Source organism: Neopsephotus bourkii, unplaced genomic scaffold (assembly GCF_033783945.1).
Source record: "Neopsephotus bourkii isolate Nb327-2 ecotype Australia unplaced genomic scaffold, CSIRO-AGI_Nbou_v1 NB_855, whole genome shotgun sequence".
Lineage (NCBI taxonomy): Eukaryota > Metazoa > Chordata > Aves > Psittaciformes > Psittacidae > Neopsephotus > Neopsephotus bourkii.
The window spans coordinates 302205-326411 of record NW_026901351.1 but is presented as its reverse complement, the minus strand read 5'-3'; the positions used below and the strand labels follow the sequence as shown (position 1 = coordinate 326411).

The 24207-nt window shown below is 39.9% G+C and overlaps 1 protein-coding gene across 5 annotated transcripts; it reads right to left on the bottom strand.

Annotated features, from left to right (window-relative positions):
* Positions 1-648: 648 nt before the first annotated feature.
* On the bottom strand, positions 649-19803 carry TMEM196 (transmembrane protein 196). 5 transcript variants are annotated; one of them, XM_061356421.1, is made up of 5 exons: positions 19083-19803; positions 8903-8959; positions 5145-5399; positions 3194-3267; positions 649-943 (listed from the first exon to the last, which is right to left on the bottom strand). In XM_061356421.1, the coding sequence occupies exons 1-5, from the start codon at positions 19239-19241 to the stop codon at positions 937-939; spliced, it is 552 nt and encodes a 183-aa protein (XP_061212405.1). In that variant the 5' UTR covers positions 19242-19803; the 3' UTR covers positions 649-936. The 5 variants fall into 5 exon arrangements, with proteins under 5 accessions (XP_061212405.1, XP_061212404.1, XP_061212406.1 ...); XM_061356420.1 differs by having other exon boundaries at positions 19077-19802; XM_061356422.1 differs by having other exon boundaries at positions 19095-19796.
* Positions 19804-24207: the final 4404 nt, after the last annotated feature.

Genomic DNA, 24207 nt, shown 5'->3' with positions numbered 1-24207 from the left:
CAACGTGTTATGCAAAACTGCAAGCATGTTCATCATTGCAGGATTTTTCTAATGAGGAAAACCCCCAGAAGAACTCTCTAAAATCTGTGGTTTAAATTTCATTTTATTTGTTATCTTTTATGAACAAATTACGAAATATACTTCACAAATTGGAAATATTTACAATTTCTTTACAACAAGGCATTGTTGAGATTTTGATTTATGGCATTCTTAGAGCATTCTGTCTTTCAAAACAAAGACATTGGTGGTGTTTTCATTTACACTCTGAATGTGAAATGGGAGCCTTTTGGAAGAGTAATTTGCACTCTCTTTTGTTAGGATCTACTGGGAAAATTGAGGCTGGCTGCGTCTGGGGAGAAGGACTGTGCAGATGTGTTGCTGGTACCATGCCAGATGATCTGACGCCATCATATTACACCAGATGCTGCTAAGTAGGGAGGAGAAAACGATTCCCCTGAGCCATCCTTCCTCTGCTTTTTTCTCTTTAAAAATGCTATGACCAGGCTAAATGTAGCCCAGTTTGATTATTTTTTTTCTTGGTTTTGAGTCTTTTTGAGAAGAAGAGTCTTGAGAAGTCTGTTTCAAATACTAACAGAATTCTGAAAAGCTATTCAGACAAAAAAAAAAAAAGAAAAAAAAAGGAAAAGAAAAAAAAAGAAAATAGCCAAGAAATTAATAAATACTGTATAACCTCAGAATGTTTAGGAGACAAATTTTGAACATGTTTCTAAAAGGAAAATGCAACTGTGCTGTTCTGCACTTGTAGCATTAGAGCCATAAAAGCTGAGATAGTTCTATTTTCTTAATTCCTTGGACTCTATATTTTTTTTCTGAAGAAAGTCCTAAACCCATTTCTTTCCATGGAACTTTTAAATATCTCTTAATATATACTTCCATTATAAATCAGATGTGGGCCACCATTGCTTAGGTTGTCTGTTATTTCCTGGAACAAGAACAGAAAAGACAGATCAATATTACAATTATGTTACATTTTTTGAATTTCAATTAGCTGAGTTTGTAAAAAAAAAAATTAACAAACTCCAAATTTCAAAGTATCAGAAAAACTTTGCAACTTTTATTTGGCTTGATAAATCTCACTGTAAAAAAAGAAATCATGCTTCTTCCTACGTAAATTAAATACATTTGAAAGCCAATAGACCCATTGATACTGAATGAGTTGGACATTACTCTCAGACCACATATACAGCATTGATGGCATCTGTGCAGGTTTTGTGGCATTGTCCTTTGAAAGTGCATCAGATCAAGCTTGTGTGCTAATCTACAAAGGAAGAAGATGGTAATTAAGTGTTTGCTTCCATTCAAACCTTTTTCTGTGCTGACATGCTACGAACAGATACCATTTGATGCTAGCTGGGGTAGACATTTAGGAAGTAGGTTTCGATCTAAACAGGATCTAAGGGGTTTGGGATGGAACTGATTTTGTTTTGCACTTAATATACTGGACTACAATTTTTAGCAGTTCAGCAATTGCTGCCCAAGTGGCAGATGAGTCATCCTGGAGCAAGCTGACCCGATCATGAGTCAGAATCCTAAAGCACCTGAACAAAGATTTGTTTGCTGGGAGACAGCTATATTAATTAAGCAGTTCCCTGACCTTGAAGGCTGCTAAGCCAGATGTGGTTTATGCTCAGAAGTGCTTTATTCTGAATGGTTTTAGGCTTATTTCATACCACATTGAATTTGGATGCAGAAATGATCTGTTACCTATGTCCGATGACAGATCACAGAGAACATCCAGCTATGCCAAGAGGAATGGGCACATAACAATGCAGTTTTTCTATTCTTTTAAAAATTCTGATAGATGAGAGAGAGGTGTCACTGTTCGACCTGTTCTAAAATATTTGCACAAGAACCAAAAGCTCTTCTCTGCATGGAAAGATTAATTTCACCTTTTCTACCTTCTAGGTACAGTTGGAGAAAATGTTGAAGAAAAAGGATTTGTTTGTCCTCCTTCTTGTGGATAATTACTATGAAGAAAGTAAAGCAAGATTCATTGGGCTAAACAGAGAGAAACACAGAAAGAGCCTGACTGTATAGAATAGCAGCTGAGTTTCTTGGTAAAGAGAAGAAATTCTGGAACCAGGTCATTATTTGTAGTCTGACTCTCTCTAATACATAACATTTGATATATAAATAGTTTGGGAGGCAGAGACCAGAACTTAGAGTTTAGCATAAGATGGAAACACTGGTGCCTTCTCCCTCATGTGCTACCTGCTACATTTTAAAGTAGATCACAAGACTTAATTGTTCCCTCTACAGTTTTTGAAAGAAAGGGTGGTCTATTCCTCTCTACAAAGTAAACATAGGGCCATCAACACAAGTAGCCTTGCCAATTAATACTCTTGTGACAAGCATAAATTTCAGGTAAAATAAGGTACTTAAAGTTACCGAATTTTGAGTGTTTTCGACCACCCACCTCTTCTTTTGTCAGATGATGGTGCTGGATTTTTTGTATGGTGCCTTGCAGCATTTTCATATACTGAAGAGGAACAATCATAACTAACACTGAACTCTGAATCCCAGTTTGGGGGTTATGTGCTCTGAAACAAGGCACTATGTTTCGCTTATTTATAGGTGCCTAAGCCTTTGTTGCCTTTATTGGGTCTACACTAAAGATATCAGTCAGCTAGGAAAGATACCAGGAATACCAAAGCTATTTAATATTAACCATCAGTCAGATACATGTTAATAGTATTGATCTGACAGAAGACTACTTGTAAGTACATGTAAGTTTCCTTTTGTCAGCTTTGTAACTTGAATCTTCTGGAGACATCAGCTATTAGTATATCATCATAGTTTCAGAAAATATTGAAAACCATTTATATTCCCCAGTATTTCTATTTACAAAACTAAATGTATTAAATTAAAAAATGTTGCTGAATTCAAGAAATGGAGGAGCACACAGGTTAGAAGCAGAGTGAGTCAATGGTTGCACATCCAAATAGGAACATTTGGATCTTTTATTAGGGTGAATATTTTAAATACTCAACTTACTTCCAGAATGCAGCATTCACCACTTGGAATTATGTCACTACCTGGAAGCACCATTCCCGACTCAGAGTGGCATCACAGCATCAGCCAACTTTGATTAGCTGAAACTATGACTTCCTCTTAGAGGTGGCCCTTCCTGAAGTGACATAACAACATGGTAGCTCCCTAGTGTTCAGCGTACCTTGGAGGTAACTCTGGTGTCGGGGGAACCACCGGGCAGCTGGGCAGGTCGGTTATTTCAATACCCCTCAACCTCTAATATAAATATAACAATTATACAATAAATATAGCACAAATAAATGCACATGCAGTACATGTCTATATTACTGTATATCTATGTAGTATAAATATATCAAATAGTCTTATATACAAAGCATTTTAAAGCTATTTTCTACATCAGGGCCTAGTTTAATGTAAGTTTTTAAGTAGCCTTCATTATTTTTTAGGGGCATGACTTGAGCTGATGTACTCAAACCCGCTAGCAGCAGGAAGTCCACAGGTTGTATGTAGGTCTAAGAAGTCCCAAATCAGACCATCTACACATGCATACTTGAATCTACGACACACTTGCACGAAGTCCTCCGTTGGTGGGGCACATCCCACATTCACCAAGCATGTGCCATAGGGTTGCTCTGCACGTGCATCATGGCCCTTCACCTGAGATAAGTGGGCATCTGGCAGTCCTCTCTAGTATGTGTCTAAAAGCACAGTAGGTTAAAACAGTCCAGGAAAGGAGGCAGCGAACTGCTGCTATGTTTGGTCATCTTCAGCCCAAATTGGTAGGGTTGGCAGGTGTTTTTCTTCCCAGGCCATTTCTTTGTTACTTTCTCTCTTTATTTCAAATGGGCTTCATGTTCGTCTGTACTGAGGAAAGAGCCTCTTTGAAAAGCAAGATCTAACCTACCATCTGTAAGACAATAGTCATACTTGCCTACATTGCTGATCAGAATTCTGCTTTTTTTTTAAAATGAGTGGGAGAAATTTATCTCTTCTCTTGATTTTATCACCCTACTTTATGTTATAGTTTTAACCTGTACTATTAAACTTTTAAAACCACATTTCATATATCTAAGGTAAATTCATTTTATATTTCTACTTGGAGTCTCATGTCAGTTAAGAAACCAAAGGATAGTGGCAAGTAATTTTTTACTTCATGGACTATTAACTACTATGTCATGTTTTGTCAGAGAATCTGGAAACATTCTACATTCTGAGTGAATTAATCCTCAATTAATCCTGCTATTTAGAGGTCTCAGTAGATATGATACAGACTGTTGAATTTAACTGTAACGCAAACTTGCACTTGGCGTTTCAGTTAGCAGTCCACTTGACTTTTGTTCCATTCTCTACTCATTTCTCAAATAAAAGCCATTGGGTACAAAGTCCAAATGTAAAGCACAGGGTGTCAGTTAAAATTTTACTCTTCAAATATTAGACAGATCTGTAAATCCAATGAGCTGATTTCAAGAATTCTATTAAATTAATTTTCTGACCCTATTTGCATAGTTTCAGGAGCTTAAGTTTTAGAACCTAAACATAGACTTAGACACCTTGATAAGCTTATTTTTAACAGAGAAAGGCAGCAAATGCTCAGTGGTGCTGCAAATCAGACCAGTTTCATTTAGGTATCTAAATATGCCCTTAGGTGCTTAGGTTTAGTCATCCAGGTTTGTGAACTGTGGCTTTTGTGTTTAAATAGCCTACTTTATAAGCTGAGTAGTTAGGAGAGGAAGAAATTGATTAAATCCTGGAAGCATGCAATGATGTGGTTACAGAAAGCATTCTGTGCTTTTTCAGAGTACAATGCATGATAATCCATATTAATAAAGTTTCACATTATTTATGAAGTGCTATATTTAGCAGCTAAACCCTTGAATAGCTATACGATGGAATTATGTTGAAAATGGATGTAGTTCATTGAAATGGATGTACTGCAAATATCCACTACCTAAAAATAGATCTGTAAAATGCAACATAATAAAGCTTACACAGAATGGCAGCATTTCATTTCCCAGAAGCTCTTTTTCATATAAAACTGAAAACTGAGTACATCTCTTGCCCATTGTAGACGTTAACACATACAGTAGCATTTTAGGAGAAGCGAAACAAGTAAGGGAGGACTCACAACTCACTTTTTCTGCCATTTCATGGGAGTGATGCAATGAATGTTCTCTTTCTGAGAACATTCGCCTTTGTTCATAGCTGGCTAGCCGACAAGTGAGCCATGAAGAAAGGGTGCAACCACCAATTCCAATGCATGCAAGAGACATGGAGGCAAGATGCAAAGAATAAAGAGCAGACGACTTCTTTGTCAGAGCACGAAGAAATTGAAAATTTAAGATTCCTCCGATGAGTCCACAGATGCAACAGGCAGAAAAAAGTATCATCTGTCAGGAAAAATGAGAGAGGTTATGTCATAGTAACATTTTTCAGACACAGATTCATTCATATGAAAAATGAGACTAACCGTAATTCAATGTTTCAATAGCATCATGGTCTGCAAAACACTGCACGGACACTCATTTTTAACTTTCTCAGCTCCCACGGAGCTCCAAGGGAATGCAATACCTTCTGGTGTACTACAGTTAAGATTGATGTTGCATGTAAGATAAAGTTACGTAGAACGAGTTTGTTGTGAGTTTAGTCAATGGAAGGACTAGTAGGACACAAATCTTTTGATTTCTAGCAATTCATCCAAAACTGTATAATGACAGAATGTGTCATAATTTTCCATTTTTCAGTTTCTCACCACTCCTCAGGGGTGAATGCCTCATGCATTTTCAGTGAACCTCTCTTGCTTTGTGTGCCATCTGACTCTGCCTTCTGTTCAGTTCTAATTTGTTCAGTCAGAGAGCAGTTTGAGGGCTTTCTACAGCTTTTGTGGGGATTTCAAAAGTGTTCAAGGTGAATGTGCTAGACAAAGAAGCAAGAGAAGCAACAAAGAAATCTTACAGAAGGTCAGTGTGGTGACTATGTGATAGTTTGCTTGGTTTTTTTTTTAACTTGGTTAAAATGCTTCTGGAAACTTTAGAAGGATGTGATACAGGCTGCAGTTAATGAGATATGTTTGAAGACCTCCTAACATTTTAATTACAAAGATGCCACCCTGGTTCACGATGTCCTTGAGCCATAAATGACTCAAGAGCAAAAGACTTCATTATGAAGATACTGCTAAACTACTGTCTTACTCACATCCTTTGAAACTGATGGGTTGTCAGATGTTGATCTAGATGGGTCTTTGAAGTTACTCAATATGCCTTTGTATATATACTTATCTACTGTGGTAGGAAAAAATTATGAAGCCTTAGAGACCACTTCTGTACATAACTGGGGTAAGAGTTTTGTCATGTGTGTGGCATTCAGACTGTATGCTGCAGTCCACTGGGAAGTGATTATTTTATTAGATCATAAGACAGTCAGCTTTTAGAAACAGCTTATGGTCCATATGCTTTAAGAAATGAGATTGACATTGTAACAGGGTTAGGATAACTCAGTGATATTCAAAAATTATCCAAGAAAGATCTTGATTCCCTTCACACTTGTGTTGGTTTTAAGTGACTTCCATCTGTATATGGCGGAATAATCAAGCTGGCAGAAAATTGCACCAGATATCACTTATAATAGGATCATGTCTTTGACATGAAGTTCTGCTATGACTTGCGAAGTAATAACACCATTTTGCTGGAGTCAGAAAAATTACTGCACTTCTGATTCTTAGAACAGAGAGAAAACATCCACCATCACTTTAAAACTGGCTTATATGCGATAATGATTGCAGAAAGAACTTATTCAGTGAACAGTTATGATATCTAAAATCAAACTTGGACAGTAGCCTCACTGATGTGGCAGCACACTGCTGGTTTACAAAGGACAGAAGATACAATCCAATGACATTACTGGGGAACTCCCATAGGTACGTAGTGAATAAAAGACAGATTAGGGACAAAGTGGGTCCCCTCCAGAAGCTATGAGGAGAACTGGCTACACAGGATATGGAGAAGGCTAAGGTTCTGAATGACTTCTCTGCCTTGGTCTTCGCTAGCAAAGGCTCTGACCGCACCACCCAAGTCTTGGAAGGCAGACACAGAGACAGTGAGAATGAAGACCCTAGGCCCACTGTAGGAGAGGATCGGGTTCCAGACCATCTTAAGAACCTGAACATACACAAATCCATGGGATCTGAAGAAAACCATCCGTGGGTCCTGAAGGAGTTGGCAAATGAAGTTGCTAAGCCACTGGCCATCATATTTGAAAAATCATGGCAGTCAGGTGAAGTTCCCAATGACTGGAAAAAGGGAAATATAACCGCCATTTTCAAGAAGGGGAAAATGGATGACCCAGGCAATTACAGACCAGTCAGTCTCACCTCTGTGCCTGGCAAAATCTTGGAGCAGATTGTCCATGCTAAGGCGCATGAAAATCAACAAGGTGCTTGGTGAAGCAAGCCAGCATGGCTTCACTAAGAGGAAATCCTGCCTGACCAATTTGGTGGCCTTCTATGATGGGGCTACAGAACTGATGGACAGGGGTAGAGAAGCTGATGTAATCTACCTGGATTTGTGTAAAGCGTTCGACACTGTCCCACACGACATCCTTGCCTTTAAATCAGAGAGACATCAATTTGATAGGTGGACCACTTGGTGGATAAAGAACTGGCTGGATGGCCGCACACAAAGAGTTCTCAATGGCTCAATGTAACGAGTGGTGTCCCTCAGGGATCAGTGTTGGGACCGGTCTTGTTAAACATGGTGACATGGACAGTGGAATTGAGTGCACCCTCAGCAAATTTGCCTATGACACTAAGCTGCGTGGTTCGGTTGATACGCTGGAGGGAAGGAATGCCATCCAGAGGAACCTTGATACACTTGTGAGGTGGGCTGATGCCAACCTTATGAAGTTTAACCATGCCAAGTGCAAGGTCCTACACCTGGGTCGGAGCAATCCCAGGCACAGCTACAGGCTGGGCAAAGAAGAGATTCAGAGCAGCTCTGTGGAGAAGGACTTGGGCGTGTTGGCTGATGAGAAAATGAACATGAGCTGGCTTCAGTGTGTGCTCACAGCCCAGAAAGCCAACCGTATCCTGGGCTGCATCAAGAGGAGTGTGACCAGCAGGTCGAAGGAGGTGATCCTGCCCCTTTATTCTGCTCTCATGAGGATAATCAGGGGACTGGAGCACCTCCCTTATGAAGTCAGGCTGAGAAAGTTGGGCCTGTTCAGCTTGGAGAAGAGAAGGCTGCGTGGAGACCTCATAGCAACCTTCCAGTATCTGAAGGGGGCCTATAGGGATGCTGGGGAAGGACTTTTCATTAGGAATTGTAGTGATAGGACAAGGGGTAATGGGTTAAAGCTTAAACAGGTGAAATTTAGATTGGATATAAGGAGGAAATTCTTTCCTGTGAGGGTGGTGAGGCACTGGAATGGGTTGCTCAGGGTAGCTGTGAATGCTTCATCCCTGGCGGCGTTCAAGGCCAGGTTGAATGAAGCCTTGGGTGACATGGTTTAGTGTGAGGTGTCCCTGCCCATGGCAGGGGGGTTGGAACTTGATGATATTAAGCTCCTTTCCAACCCTAACTATTCCATGATTCTAACTTTTTATTGACTTTGCATAAATTTCTGTCAGATGGTTTTCCATCCAAGTTTATCCAGACTGGGATAAATAGGAATGCATGGCTTAAATAGGTATGACCTAAATAGGCCTTTTCATAACTGCCTTGTGTTGTTTGATTAATGCAAAGTGCTGATTGATTTTTTGGACTGCCAAGTTGCAATTGTACAGGCTTTTTATCAGGAACACTTGGACACAGAAAGCCCATAGTAGAAGGATTTAAAATTAGATAAGTATGCATTTCTATATATACTTAGGTATTGTATATGCAGTGGAAAAACTTACAACAAGTCCAGACTTTTTTTTGGCGCACAATATTCCACATATGCCACAAAGCAGAAACTGCAAAGAAAAAAAAAAAAGCAAAAGGAAAACAATAATTATTTCATCATTTAAGGTCTCAAATTTAAATGCTGCTGAATTGCTGTAGTGCTGACCACAACAGTAAGTTAGGCAGTGGTTACAGTTGTCAGCATTTTTATCACAAACCTTATATTTCAGGAAGTTATAACTGAACCATAAACACACTTATCTGAGAAGAAACTGGAACAAGAAACCAGATTAAAGATGATTACTCATACAAAAAGAAAAACCAAAACCGACTTTTACGCTGCTTGGGTAAACAAAATACCAAAAAAAAAACCCAAAACAAAATCAATGCTGCAAGCAAAAGTTGACTTTTTATTTTGGGGGGGTTTGCTTAGATAAGTTTAGCAAGTTTTAGTCAGTTGTCCAAATCACATGCTTTCAATCTGCTGATGTACTTAATGCCTTAATCCTACCATCTGAACCACCAAGGGATCATACATGAATTGTTGGAACTCTGAGCAAGAATGCAATTCATTCACCTCTCTGGGTGCAGGTGTAAAGTACAAGTGCAACTACACTGAGCATGCAGGAAAACCTGTTTCTAGATAGTTCACTTTGTATCTGTACCTTTTCATGTAGTTCCCTTTCACAAGCTGATGTACTAATTGTTGCATCAAGCATTAAGCAAAATCTAATTAACAAAACCAGAAACATCCCTAACAATGATGTTAATGGTTTTTAGTGACCTGCGTTGAAGACGGATGACGTTCTCTGAACGTCTGTCCCCAAACAAAAAAAGTTTAATGAGGGAGTCAGAAAGTAGTCCCTGAGGAAGCAGTTGTGGTAGGAATTAAAGTAGTTGGATGAAAGCAGTAAAGCCTTCTCCAGGTGTTTATAATACTGTCAGAAGATGTCTTTGATACCTCATAAACTTCTTTATTAAGAAATCTGTGCTTCTTATTTTCAGTAAATCTAACCCTATGCCCCTGCTGGGACTTAATTTTATAGCTTTGAAAATGGATTTTCCCACATTCATTCTGCATGGAGATGGTATTTCTAGCAAAAGGCCCTGCTTGACCTTGATTTAGGGTTAAATCAAGGAACAGACCTGACTGTTACACAAGGAAAAAAAAAATATTATGCAGTTTCTATACATCATTCAGGATTTCAGGATCCTTGTAATATATTGATCGTACCTCACATTTACCCTCCAGAATTTTGCAACTTCAGCATCTCATTTGAAGTGGTGCTTTACTACATAGCTTATCTCCCTCCAACTAAAGTAGTTCATGCATATAGCTAAGAATAAACCTTAATATATAGTTTTACTCTTAGGTCCATTGAATCAGTTGCACACAATGAATATGGCTAAATTTTGTATATTACTTACTTCTACACTAAGCATGGGATGTGAACTTCATACCAGTATGATTATGGAGAGGGCTGGGTCATGTAGACCATGGCGCTGAATAGATCAGTACATACCAGGACATACAACTAGTACTTGCTACTACAGCTCACCTATTGGAATAACAATCAAAACCCCAACAGGTAGGGCTTCCTCTACCCCTTTCTGACAGGAAGAAGGGATTTCAGCTCAGAAATATCACTCCTGAATTGTAAGATTTCACTCAAGGTTTCTGTGAGGTTTTGGAGTTTCACTCCCAGTCATGCTATTGCAGATTGATTTCAACTGAAGGAATGCTTCAGATTTTCACATGTAATGCTTTGCGTTTCTCAGCGTTAATGCAGAAACCTCAAAAAAGAAAAAAAATTAAAGATATCACTATAATTTCTATTCAATCAGACTTGATAAAGCAGATGATTAATAACATAATTTCTCTTTGTAGTGATTGAATAGCATTGAAAGGAGAATTTTGTATAGAGAAAAATTAATGAGTTCTGCAGAGCTTAATGAAAGGACATGGAAGATACTATCAAAGCTAGTTTCAACTTGTAATAAGTGTATGCTAACTAGTTTAAAAAGCTGTGGGGTTGATGATTTACCTTTAAAGCTGAAATAATAGGTCGCCCATCTCCTCAAGGATGATCTAATTCTGCTCCTGTTAGAGTCAATGAATTTTTTTTACCACTGTTTTCAATTGAAGAAGACTTTCTATTTCCATTGCACAGTTTTGCTAGACAGAAGGGAATGCAGTTGACAAGTTATAGTAGCTTTGCATATGACCAAAGGAGCAACATGCAAATCACAGATTCACTCAGCATTAGAATCCACCAGTTTTGGCAGTTCTGCTGTTCTTTACTGTTTTTCAAGGACAGGAAATACATCCTTCCAAACCACCATTATGTAGTGCCATATACTTATATATTACCAAAGGTGTTTCCCAGTTGAAATCCAAAGAATAGTGAATGAGCTAATCTGCAGGCCTGTACTGGCTTCTCAAAAACAAGAGGTGACTACTCTATTCCATAGTTGTCGAGCTATCTGAAGGACTACCTGGAGTAAAGATCTGGACGCAGAAGTTGAATGTACATTAAGTAAGTTTGCCGATGATAGTAAACTAGGAGGAGCTGTGAACACCCTCAAAAGTAGACAGGCCTTACAGAGATATCTGGATAGACTGCAGAGGTGGGCAATCACCAACTATATGAAATTAAACAAGAGAAAGTGCCAGATTCTGCACCTAGAATGAGACAATCCTTCTTATACATAAATATTGCAGGAAAAGAGGCTGGAAACAGCCCCACAAAAAGAGATCTGAGGACCTGGCTTGATGACAAGTTGAAAAGACAATGGTGTGCCCTTTCAAGACAAAAAGGCCAACAGTGTCCTAGGGTGCATCAAGCACAGCACAGCTAGGCAGTTGAGGGATTAACCCACAATATATTGCATTGCTGCTGCCCCACCTCAAGTACTGTGTGTAGTTTTGGGTGCTTCAAATATAAGAAGGGCATGAAATTATTAGAGTGTGTCCAGAGGACAGTGACCAAGATGATGAAAGGCCTTAAGGGAAAACTTATGAGGAACAGACGAGGTCTTGGTTTGTTCAGCTTGGAGAAGAGAAGGCTGAGGGTTGTCCTCATTGCAGTCTATACCTTCCTCAAGCGGAGGAGGAGGTGCTGATCTCCTCCCTCCAGTGACCAACTATAGGACTGTGGAAATGGAATGAAGCTGCAGCAGGAAAAGTGCAGGTTGGACATTAGGAAGAGGTTCTTCAACTGGGAGAGTGGTTGGTTACTGGAACAGGCTTCCCAGGAAAGCGATCATAGCACCAAGACTGTCGGGGTTCAAGGAGTGTCTGGAGGACACTTTTGGTCATATAATTTAGTGTTAGGGGGCCCTGCGAGGAACATGGAGTTGGACTTGGTGGGGAATTATGGGTCCCTTTCAACTGGAGATAATCTATGATTCCATGATTCTATGATAATATTTTACTGTGTCAGGACCTGTATGTATACCCTGTATGTATTATCTCTCTCTGTACATATGCAATATATATACATATACACAAGGAATAAGGCGTCCTCTAGTTAAAGAACTCAAGAGGGAATTAATTGCAATTCTTCTCTTATAGAAACAAATGCTTCACTGCTGAACTTTTGTTTTAATTATTTTTCATTAGAAAAAATGTAAGAGGCTAAGAGGTCCAAAATCTCATAGTTCACTCTTTACAACCAGTCCTCACTGTATCTGGGGTTACTTTTTTATTTCAGACTTATTCATACCTCCCATGATACATGATGTTTTATGTCAAGACTAAAAGGAAAGGAGATAGGGACTTTATGTATCATCCAATAATAAATGCAGGCAGAATCAGTTTTAGGAGATTGGTAAAAACTTCAAAGATACTACAAAACACAAAGGCTGCTTAAAGACTCAGAGGGCTGTGTGTGCCTCAGTTCCTCTTTCAGTAAGGATTTGCCAGAGACCTAGCAGAGTCAGAGTCCCTCTGATAGCACTGGTGTGATTTTAAGTTGATACAGTACTGTCTGTTTTTCTCTGGAATCTTTGCCATTCATGCTACAGCTGTGCCTGTTTATGTTCAGTATGCATATTTCAAAATCTATCTTTTGGTCTATTGAACTTTGGAACCAAAGATCTCCCAGAAAAGGAGAAGGTTTATTTTGAGCCTGCTTTAATTTACTTTATATTAAATATGGGCTTGAAACAAAACCTCAGATCAAAATACCTAGAAATTTCAGTAGGGAGGCTGAAATGTCAATTCAGATTCAAGTTTTATTATTTGGATCCATCCTTACTTCATATTTTCTGGAACAGAAGACTTGACCCCTTTTACTTTCTCCTGGAAAAAAGGGGCTTTCTTACTGGTAGTCTGAAAAAAAAAGATTTAGTTTTAGTTATATTTGCAGAAAGCCAGAGATTTGTTGGTTTCCATCATGCAGAAGAAAAGGAACTATTTTTATTTTATATATTGACTCTAAGGAACCTTTATTTCTTCTGTTTTGAAGAGGCAAAAGCAATAGGGTGTGCAATTCCCTGGAAAATGAAAACTGCCTCTGTAGAAAATCTTTCTGGAGAGAGGCTGAAGAAAATAGTAGAGAAAAACAGTTGAATATGCTTGATCCCTAGTCTTTGTTCATAATAAAGAAGGCCAAACCACGTACTCTAGTGGAAAGCCCTCCGGTGTTCTGGGTCATCCATATGTATCTGATGAAATAGAGGAAGGGAAATTATTTCGAATTTGAATAATAATACAGTGAAAATACAAGCGTATCATGTCTATTCAAATAATCTTCTACTTGGAAGAACAAGCATCAGGACAGAATCAACAGCTTTACTTCTATCTACTCTTGTCAGGTTTAGTTTTACACTAAAATTGTATAAATATGTGACTGTTATGAGAATACCCAGGATTTTGAAGTTAGTAATATTTAGAAAGAACCATTCAATTTAATAATCTTGCTACTTTAACTCCATTCAGATGAGAAAAAAGCTGAAAACCCTAGTGGATGAACAGAGCAGAGGAGGTACCTCTAATTGTAACTCTTCTTCAAGGTGGTATTTCAGAACAAGAATTAAGTTTTCTTAGAGTAGGCATAAAGGGCACAAGAATCCGTTCATGAAAACAAATATGTCAAACTAGATAAAAATACCAACAGGTAAAAAAATGTGAACCTAGGTAGTGAGTTTGCCCATTACCTCCACAGAGAAACAGAATCTTTGCAAAAGAGAGTTGAAAACTTCTAAAGATATTGTCCCATGCAAGGTGTTGTGGGAACAGGAATGTCCAGCTGGCTCTAATTCATCCAGAACCAGAACCAGAAGCAACAGCATTGCCACAGCTGAACCCTATGTCCCACCAAATCTGTCATGCTGAGAGGGGGCCTCTGCTATTTGAAGTGAGACATAGTGTTAAAACATGTCTAAGCTGAGATAATACCCTGACCTGGTAGTGTGCTGTTTGGTCATATCAGCTCAGGTGGTGCTAGAGTTCCCACTAATCCAAGCCATATTCAAGCAGTTTAAATTCCATCTGTGTCCCTGTGATTAGCATTTCCATTAATCTGGTTCTAAGGCCTGCAGAGATGCTTTAAAAATGGAAGATGATTTTTAGAAATGCTCAAGGAAATTTTAAAGTGGGTGTTTGAACCTGGGAATCTTTGAATTAGTGATTAAAAAATTCTCTGATTGTCTGGCAAAACACTCAAATTCTCAGCACAAAATAATTATATTTATTTCCTTGCTTAGGGCCTGTCAGAATAATAAACAGTAAATAATGTTTTTTGGGTTTTTTTGGTTTTTTTTATATATAAAACATTTAGAGTATGAAGTTTTTTGTCTCAAAAAGCAATAAAGATTATTCCTTGCAGGTGAACTAAAATCTTACCTCAGAAAAAACATTTAAGTATATGCTTAAGTCAGCCTATGTTCAACAGATCCTCCCCAAAACAACTCGGGAATTACAAGTACCCTTGGATAGACTGTCTTCCAGATTGGCTTATGTTTCTGAAGTGTCTGAATGGTAAAGAAAACCTACTGAAAGACTGAGAAATTCACTCAACTGGAGGGAATTGTTCTGGTTTCATGCAAGGTGAGAAGATTTCCTGCTTGATGTGTCCTCCCTCAACTATAGGTACAGAACTCTCCCCAGCTTCCACTGAGCTCACTGGCAGTGCTGTGATTCATTTCATCAGGAGCAGGAGCCAACCAGAAATATGGTCAGTTTGATGAAAATGCAAGGCATATGTCAAATTAAAGTAGGATCACATCTGTATTTTGTCTGCATCTTAAACAATAAAGTGAATTTTTTAGTGTTCTTTTGAAAATAAATAAAGAAGAAAAAGAAATAATTCGACTGTTCTTTCCAAAGGAAACTTGGCAGGAGTAATACTAAATGAAGAATTTAATGTTTTAAAATTCTAGACCACCAACATTGATTTTACAATCTAAAATTATGTTCTTGCTGTGGGAGAGTTCCATACTGACTGACACTTTTTCTTTTCCTTCGAATCCTGGGTTAAAAAAAAAAGGGCATAGAAATCAAATATTTCAAGTGCCAACTTGGAGCAAATTTCTGTAGCCAAACTATAAATGCAGATTTTTTAGTGGGCAGGTAGACTTCCACTGTGCTAAAATCACAAATCATGGAAATAATATCTCTGCCTCTACAGAAAGACAGACAGACTGACCAACACCCAGAGAATGCAGATCTCTCAAATACCTATAGATATTTGTCTTTACAGTGGAAGAAACTATTATTCTTGAGGGATATAGCCATAAGTGAATCATCAGATTCTCTTGCATCTGAAGATAGGTGGCACATTTGACTAAAGGCATGGCTTTTCTCTCTCTCTCTCTGAATCTCATTTGTAGCAAGGATTTATTCACCACTGCAGAATAAATGAGAATTAGAGCCCTATGCATATGTGTGAATACATAGTCACTACTCATAGTGATAGTGATGCAACCATTATTATGTTTGTTGTATCATATAGCTGAAATGGAATGGTGGATTGCAGAAATATGCCTAAATTTTGTTTAAAAAGAAATCTGGGAGACACTGAGTACAGCCTGTGAAGTATAGCAATATAGTCATAACAAGATCAGAAATCAAAGCCACATTTACCTTACATTACATGGGATTGACTTTTTTGTTTATTTGGGGGTTTCTTGTTTTGTTGATTTTTTTTGTTTTCAACTTAGGATTTATGGCCTATTTTAAAAAGAACTGATTGGATCTGATGTAAAATAAATTGGATAGTTGACTCCAGGTGATTTGAGAAGCCCGACATATCTTCAGTTGTTTTCTGCCAGCTACTTTTGAACAACTCTTGCTGTCTTGATCTAGCTCAACTCCAATGCAAACCGCAAATCTAGAAACTGTTTTCCTTTTTCCATGCATTTTTGATGTAGACATTGTCTAGGATTTCTGTTTTTTCATTCTCGTCTGTTCCACTTTCCCTGGCTTGCTTATACATAATGCAGGGCATGCAATCATCAGAACACTTCAGCCCATGCTTAACTTCACTTGTATCTCCAATCCTATGGCTGGGATTCACATGCTTAAAGTCAGGTACATTAGTAAATTATCTGGTTGAATAATACAATAAGAACAACTCTTGGAAGAAGAGAGCTAATGTGCATCAAATGTAAAGCATTATGGGGAGGCAAATACAAGAGATAGAATGTGCATGAGTTTAAGATGCCCAAATTTTAGGATTTCAGGTTAAGGTTTCCATGGTGATGCTGTCTTCATCTACTTCCTGATGAACTTGAGTCTCTGCTGAGTTCCACCCACATAAAAGGATAGAACAGGGTCAAAATTTTTCAGTATATTTCCAGGTAAATTACAACAGGAGATAGGACACTGTTCAACTTAAATCCAGTGTTTCACATCCTAACCTGTCAAAGGTATGCTTTGTTCCTTTAAAGTCCCTTTCTTTTCCTTAATGTTCACTTCTCAAAGGAAAATCTTGATTCAAGATTGTGAATTGGACAAAAAAACCTCACCATATTTCATGCAAGACATATTCTTTAATGAAGACAATATGAGCTCAGTGAAAGATCTAGTCAGTGGAAAGGAAGTTTATGCCACTTCTGCAGCAGGACAATTCTGAGGATTGCGCAAGCAAGTCTTCAGTTGTTTTAATTTGAATCTAGTTAGCCATTGCCCTAAGCATCCCTGGAATGGTAGATCTCTATCCCCTTTCTTGTTCTGTCTCACCTGCTAGTCCCTTAGTCATAAGAACACACCCTAACAGACAATTTTAACTGCTGGAATGGTACAAAGAGGGTGCCATAATGGTGAGAATTTAGACCATAGATCTTTAGTTCAAGCCAAAGTAAGTAGGCCTTAGTAACCATGTCAGCCCATTCTGCATGCCCTCTACTACATGACATGCAAACTGTTTTCTTCCACTTTATAGTTTCTTTGTGGCCTCTCTTTGCCTACTCAACCTGCATTTACTTGCTCAGTTCATAGCAGCAGGTGACTGTCTCTTGGCTCTGGTTATGGGCATTCTTCACCCACTTGTTACCTTTTCAAACAAGTCACTTTGGTTTCCCTTCCCTGCCTCTGCCCTCACATATGGAAGAATTTCCTAGAAACATCTGCAAAATCAGTTAATTTTCCTCTGTCATATTCCTTTCTAAAACTCTGCCTACAAACAGCTTGAAATCAACCAGACTGCTGGTATGTTGATGCAGCCACCTGTTATACCAATCAATTTGGGTTTGTCATTTGCTTATACTCCCTTACATTCTTTACCCTACATCTGTCTCTTGCTTTGATACTAAGGTCCTCAGAGCCAACATCTAATGTAATAGGATCTTAATCTATTGCTAGTACAAGCTCTGGGGTAACAGAAATCATAAAAGTGAATGAAGCAGTTGTGCAGGAAATGTGCATCATCATGAAATGGTATCAGCTGTGATAGCATTGTCACAAAATGCAATCACTGCCTAAAATAATGATCTCACTGAGTGGTCAAAACTCTTTGACTTCAGTGAAACTCAGAATATTGCCCTTGGTCATTAAAACTTCAGATTGACACGTTTTTGTTTGTTTGTTTTTTTTCATAGCAATAATAAAAAAAAACCTGACTCTTTGAAATTATGTTGATAATACCATTATCTGTTGACCACAGTCTTATCTTATCTGGTCTTTATTCTCATTTTTCACCTACTTGTTCTGCAGTGCAGAATTATGTGTATGCTTATATACTGCCAAAAATATTTATGACTGTTGTCAATAATAATTGTTTACAATCAGAATATTACATGAAGCACTTTGTCAGAATGAATCTATAAATTACAGGAGGTTATGATGATGAATAACCAAGAGTGTTTTGCATTTACCATCTTATCTCAAATAAGGCAAATGATCCCTTTAGAAATACTGCTGCTCAAGCCAAGCTGGCCAAAACCAGCTTTGGAGTTAAAAAATGCCCACTCATGTTTAGGCTGAATATTCAATATTTCCTACTCTTTGTTTCATAAATATAAATAACCATTTGGAGGAACATTCTTCCTAGAAATATGCATCTCTCAAGCTGAAAAAATAAGAAAAAAATTTGAGAAGTGAGAAATGCTCTGTGATAATATGCTGCTTCTATTAACCCATATTGATGTTTCATTTTTTTGTTCATTTTACAAGAAGCTCAGAGTGCCCAAATCATGAGAACATATCTTGCCTTTCCCTTTCCATTTCCTCTTTCTCTTTTTCCTCCAAAAGCTCAGAACTCAGCTGATGTACCCTTGGCATTATTTTCAAACACTTTTGAACAGTCTCATCACAAGGGACAGGGCTGTTTTGTTGTGTGTTATTTTTTTTTTTAAAAGCCAAACTCACAATCGATTTAAAGATTGTAAGCTATGGCCTGTGTTCCACTCAAGGCATTGCACTTTCCCAGGTTTAAGAATGGGTTCATGGAAAGTTCAATTGCTCACAGCAATATTGAAAAATAAAAAGAAGTGAGAAAGAAGAGCTCTCTCTCCGCTCTCTCTCCCCCCCCCCCTCCCCCGCCATCTCTCCCACCGTGCCTCCCCCCCTCGTCCCAGGACTATGCAAACTGTACCCCATGCACACTGGAAATGGACCCGACGAGGCTCCCGGCACAGCATGCACACGCGGGAAGGAAGGGGAGAAAAGGGAACAGAGGGGGATGCCTTCGCACGGTCTGATCACCACCATAAAGAGTTAAAGAGAGAGTGAAATGGCTAACGTACACACACCCCGCTCCATACCGGAGAAGAGTCTCCCAGCTGAGGTTTATGCTCTGTGAGGACCAGGCTGAAACTGACCGCCCCCACGGCCACGCTGGACACCCCTAACCCTATCTCCAGCACGGAGAGCACCAGGAGGCTCCCGATGATCTGGCTGCTGGTGCACATCCTCCCTTGGTCATCCTTCCTTCCCGATCAGCCGGGGAAACCGCGCATCCTCCTCCTCCGACTCTCCCGCGGCGGTAGGTAGCCCCCAAACTTTTGTTCCTTCGCCGGCAGCCGGGGCGGAGCGGCACATCCGCTGCCGGCGGGCGCTGCCGAGGGGCCGAGCCGGGCTCCGCGCAGCTTCGCGCAGCGCCGGACCGGCGGCAAGGGCAGCCCCAGAGCCGTGGAGCTGTCCAAGGTTCCGGACGGGCGGCGGGGACGGGTGCCGCTGCGGGCGGGCAGCGCGGCTGGCGGTGTACGGCACCGCGCTCCTCAGGCGGTGCGCCTCCGCCGGAAAAGTCGACCTTGTCTCATCGCCTCCTGCGCTCTCATTGAAATGACCTCACTGGGATTTTTTTACACCCCCCCCCCCCCCCCATCTTATTTCTCTTCTCCCCTCTCTTCCTGGGTTGGAAGTTGGGGGGGAGAGGAGTGTGGCGAGCCCACCCCGGCTATATTTATGTACGATTCGAGACCCAATGCACAGGCGAGGCGGTACGGCAGCCCCGCCCCAGGGCCACAAGGCACGGCACCTTCCTCCAGTCCTCCCCCCCGGCTCGCACGCCACCTCCGTCCTGCGCCCCGTTATCGGGCGGGTGTCAGGCAGCGGGGAGCCGTGGCAAAGCCAGCTTCAGGCAGCTTTTCCCTAATGTGCACAGGCCTCCCTTCTCCCAGGTCCTGCTGCCAGAATTCAGGAGGAAGTCCATCTTTCTCATGTATTAATAAAGGGGCTGGAGTCTGTTATGTCTCTCCACTGCAAAACTCCCTGGTCTCTTCCAAAACGCTGTCACCAAAACAGACGTCTGCTGTAGCCATTCTTGTCACTCTGACAATAGCCAGGACTCTGTCAGTCCTAAAGCAAATGAGCAACAAAGCAAAACATCACAAAAGATTCAGAGCTGCTACTTGAGCCATGCTTGATTGCTTGGTACCAATATTTGTTCCTGTGGCTAAGGTACAGGGAATGCTTCACCACTCTGATTACAGTTTTACAATCCAGATCTGCTGCACAACATGGTAATACGTAAACACTCAATCTGGCACCTTGGTTCTCCTAAATATGGATCTCTGACTTTTGGACACTTACCTAAACAACGTGCTCCTTTAACAATTGTATCCCCAAACTCTAAACCATAATTCAAAAACATCAACATCCTGTAGTATTTAGCTAATTTTCTCTATTTTAAAAATTCTAAACAAAACTTACATGCAGTTCTTCCTTGTACATGAAAATCTAGAATTCTTAACCTGTACAGACATTCTACACTCAGGCATCAGAATCCAGAAGGGCAGTCTAGACTTATTCATTATTTTAATGGTGCAATTTAGAGGCAAGAGCGTAAGATTGGCTATGTCCTGATTGAGCCCATTTCTTTGGGCTCCAAAACCTGTGCCTTTTGTTTTGAGAAGACAGCCACTGAACCACTGTCACCAGCACTTGTTAAAGTGCAAGAGAGCAAGCTATACATAGGTTTTATACAGACTTCAGAAGATTAGACCTGCCACTACACGCCAGAGTTTAGTTTCAATTTGTAGAAATCTTGTATACCTAATAGCTGTGAGTGGAGTGAGACTGACACCAAAGTTTGTCACCTTAAGTTTTTTTGGTTCTTTAGGTACCCAAAAGTGAGAGAAAGGGGTACCAAGATAGGATCTTAATGGTTTCTGTTTTAAAATTTCAGCTGTTTCCTATTTTCTCACACTTTTCCCAGTTGAGAGAAGCAGAGCAGGTGACTACATCTAAAGGAAAAGCTGCATTACAGTTAAAGCTGAGTTGTCTCCTTTTCAACTCATGTTTTAAATGGTACCTAACATCTCCTATCATTAAAAACCAAGGCACAGCATTAAAGTTCCTAAGCTACTATATTTATGTAAGACGATGGAGAAAGTACATATTTCCAAGTACCCACATGGGTGTAGGAAGGTGTTTCTGCAATGACAGTATCCTTATTATGTCAGATTGTTATAAATGTTAAAGTGTGCTAAGGTGCAATGATTTTACTACTCAGAGTATATTTCGCCAGGATTATAAAAGCCAGTGGTGATAAGAGGGGAACTGTATAATGACAGATATAATTAATATATTTAATACTTGCAGCCAGAGACAATGCCTATCATATCAGGATGGGGTTCATGGGACAGAAATAAGATTTCCATAAACAACTTGTTTTATGTAACATTTTGACTTCAGTGATAATAAGCTGTCAGAAAGATGGGGAAGGAAGGAAGAGACCTTGTGAAAAGGGTGTCCTAGATGGAGATCACTTCATGCCATGGTTACTAAACCAGGGACATAAAACTGGAGTGGATTGGCAGGAGAAGAAGTGCTCTGGGTGCCTGCTTCCTAAGCTGTAGGCAGCTGGGAGGTGAAGAGCTAAGGAAGACCTCAGACAGAGTTAATAAGCTGCCCAGGAGGAGCTTCATGAGTTATCTCTGCTTTGCACCCTTTCAAATAAAGGCAGGAAGGAAATGTAATATTCTAATCATTATCTTTTTAAAATGAAAAGATGCAGTCTTTGTCCGTGTAATCACTTTAGTTTATTTGTACTGTGGTGCTGCATTGTCATTATGTGCTGATCTAGGCAATTAACTTTACACATGGGATTATTCATGCATACATTTCAGCACATGCTTGCATCTTTGCACCATTAAGGCACTCTTTTCCAGAGTTATTTAATTGCTTGCTGTCTCAACTGGCTGGTTTGAAATATTTTCTGTATTTGTGATTCCCATAACAAGATTATGGTGAAGTACTAGGGAAAAAATATCTAAAAATCATTCAATGTACAGGCAAGCTTTCATTATCACTACAGAAAGTTAAGTACTGAAATCCCATCTCCAAAGTACAATTAACTAGAGCCGTGAGGGATGTGGATTTTTAAATTTAAACTCTTGTACTAATGAAAAAAAAGACATCAATCTTATTCTTGACTTCTTTGAAGGAAAACTTTCTTTTCTTTTATCATTGGAGACTTTGAAAATCAACTTTTGGAAATCAACAGTTTTATGTAACTCTTTCAAGCATGTATTCATGGCTGAATATATCCTGTTAAAGTAGTTTAATCTATTTACTTCCTAATTCCATGTGTCTCTTAAATAATATTGTAAAGGTCTTTATTGTGAATAAGAGCTGGAACTGTAACATTAAATCAGAATTCAGGCCACCAAATCCAATTCAGCCTAGGTAAATTGTGAATAAAATTGAAACTGTACAGTCATCCTATGGCTGCTTAGAAGTTAAGAAATAAGTCAGTGCAGTTGCAAGAGGGGATGTACTAAACCTAAATGTTGGTGTTACTAATATGCAGGTATAATTCTTGGGCAAATAAACAGAGATTTGAGTGATCTTGGAAGATGGATTACTCTTTTACCTTATGGATTTATTCTCTAGCCAGTCCCAAGGAATATCAGTTGAGCTATCTTGGAATAAATGACGCAGACTGAATGACTTCTACTGGGCATTCTTTAGGAAATGGAAAAATTCAGCCCTTAAGGACAGCTTGTGAATCTTTTTCACAGGCACCTTCTGTTTTCACCTGACTTTGCAGATTCCATCTCTTTACACTGTTTTGTCTGGATCCCTGGATCCCTTCAATTAAGGTTGACTGAAGCAAAAGCAATGGAGAACAGCACTCTAATAAGCACCTTTCAAGTTTTTTGGGGGATACAGTGCCTTGGATTCTCCCAAGAGATGCCTATTGATTTAATTCTAAAACTAGGTGTATCAATTGCATCCTATCTAGAAATGTGTGCAAAATAACCTTTGGAACATTCCCTCTTTTTCTGTGCAAAATCTCAGTACATTTGATGGTGGAATTCAGGATCTTGTGTGGTAGGGCCAGTAGAATAGCAAGTAGAATTGCAACCCTGGACTTTAGCAGGGCAAACTTTGGCCTCTTCAAGCAATTGCTAGGGGAAATCCCATGGGCTAGGCTGCTTGAAGGTAAAGGGGCCCAAGATAGTTGGTTGACATTCAAGGACTGCTTTTTCTGAGCTCAAGATCAGAGCATCCTGACACATAGGAAGACAAGGAAGAGGGTCAGGACACCTGTGTGGCTAAATAGGGAATTGCTGGGTATACTGAAGTGGAAGAGGAGAGTTTACAGGTCATGGAAGGAAGGGCTGGCCACTTGGGAGGAATATAAGGCTGCTGCTAGAGGATGTAGGAAAGCAGCTAGGATGACTAAGGCCTCCTTGGAATTAAAGATGGCGAGAGGGGTCAAGGACAGCAGAAAGAGCTTTTTCAAATACATGGCACATAAAACTAACACCAGAGGCAATGTAGGCCCGCTGATGAACGGGACGGGTGCCCTGGTGACAGAAGATACAGAGATGGCAGAGTTACTTAATGCCTTCTTTGTCTCTGTCTACTCTGCTGGAGGCAGTCCTGAAGAGCCCTGTACCCCTGAGACCTCAGATAAAGTCAGGTCAACGGAGCGGTTTGCCTTAGTCGATGAGGAATGGGTTAGGTGAGCAATCTGGACATCCATAAATCCATGGGTCCAGATGGGATGCACCCGCGGGTGCTGAGGGAAGTGGCGGAGGTCATTGCTAGACCACTCTCCATCATCTTTACCAAGTCTTGGAAAACCGGAGAGGTGCCTGAGGACTGGAGGAAAGCAAATGTCACTCCAGTCTTCAAAAAGGGCAAGAAGGAGGACCCGGGTAACTATAGACTGGTCAGCCTCACCTCCATTCCTGGGAAAGTGATGGAACACCTGCATCTGGGCAGGAACAACCACAGGTTCCAGTATAGGTTGGGGAACGACCTGTTAGAGAGCAGTGTAGGGGAGAGGGACGTGGGGGTCCTAGTGGACGACAGAGTGACCATGAGCCAACACTGTGCCCTTGTGGCCAAGAAGGCCAATGTCATCCTGGGGTGTATTAGAAGGGGGTTGGTTAGTAGGTCGAGAGAGGTCCTTCTTCCCCT

Bases quoted from the DNA above. Each gene is read 5' to 3' on its own strand.
- TMEM196 (XM_061356420.1), bottom strand. From the start codon at position 19,241: ATGTGCACCAGCAGCCAGATCATCGGGAGCCTCCTGGTGCTCTCCGTG. The intron at 5,400-8,902 runs GTAAGTTTTTCC...TTTTCCTGACAG, and splicing joins AAAAAAAGTCTGGACTTGTT to ATGATACTTTTTTCTGCCTG. The intron at 3,268-5,144 runs GTGAGTTGTGAG...TATTTATATTAG, and splicing joins CCCATGAAATGGCAGAAAAA to AGGTTGAGGGGTATTGAAAT.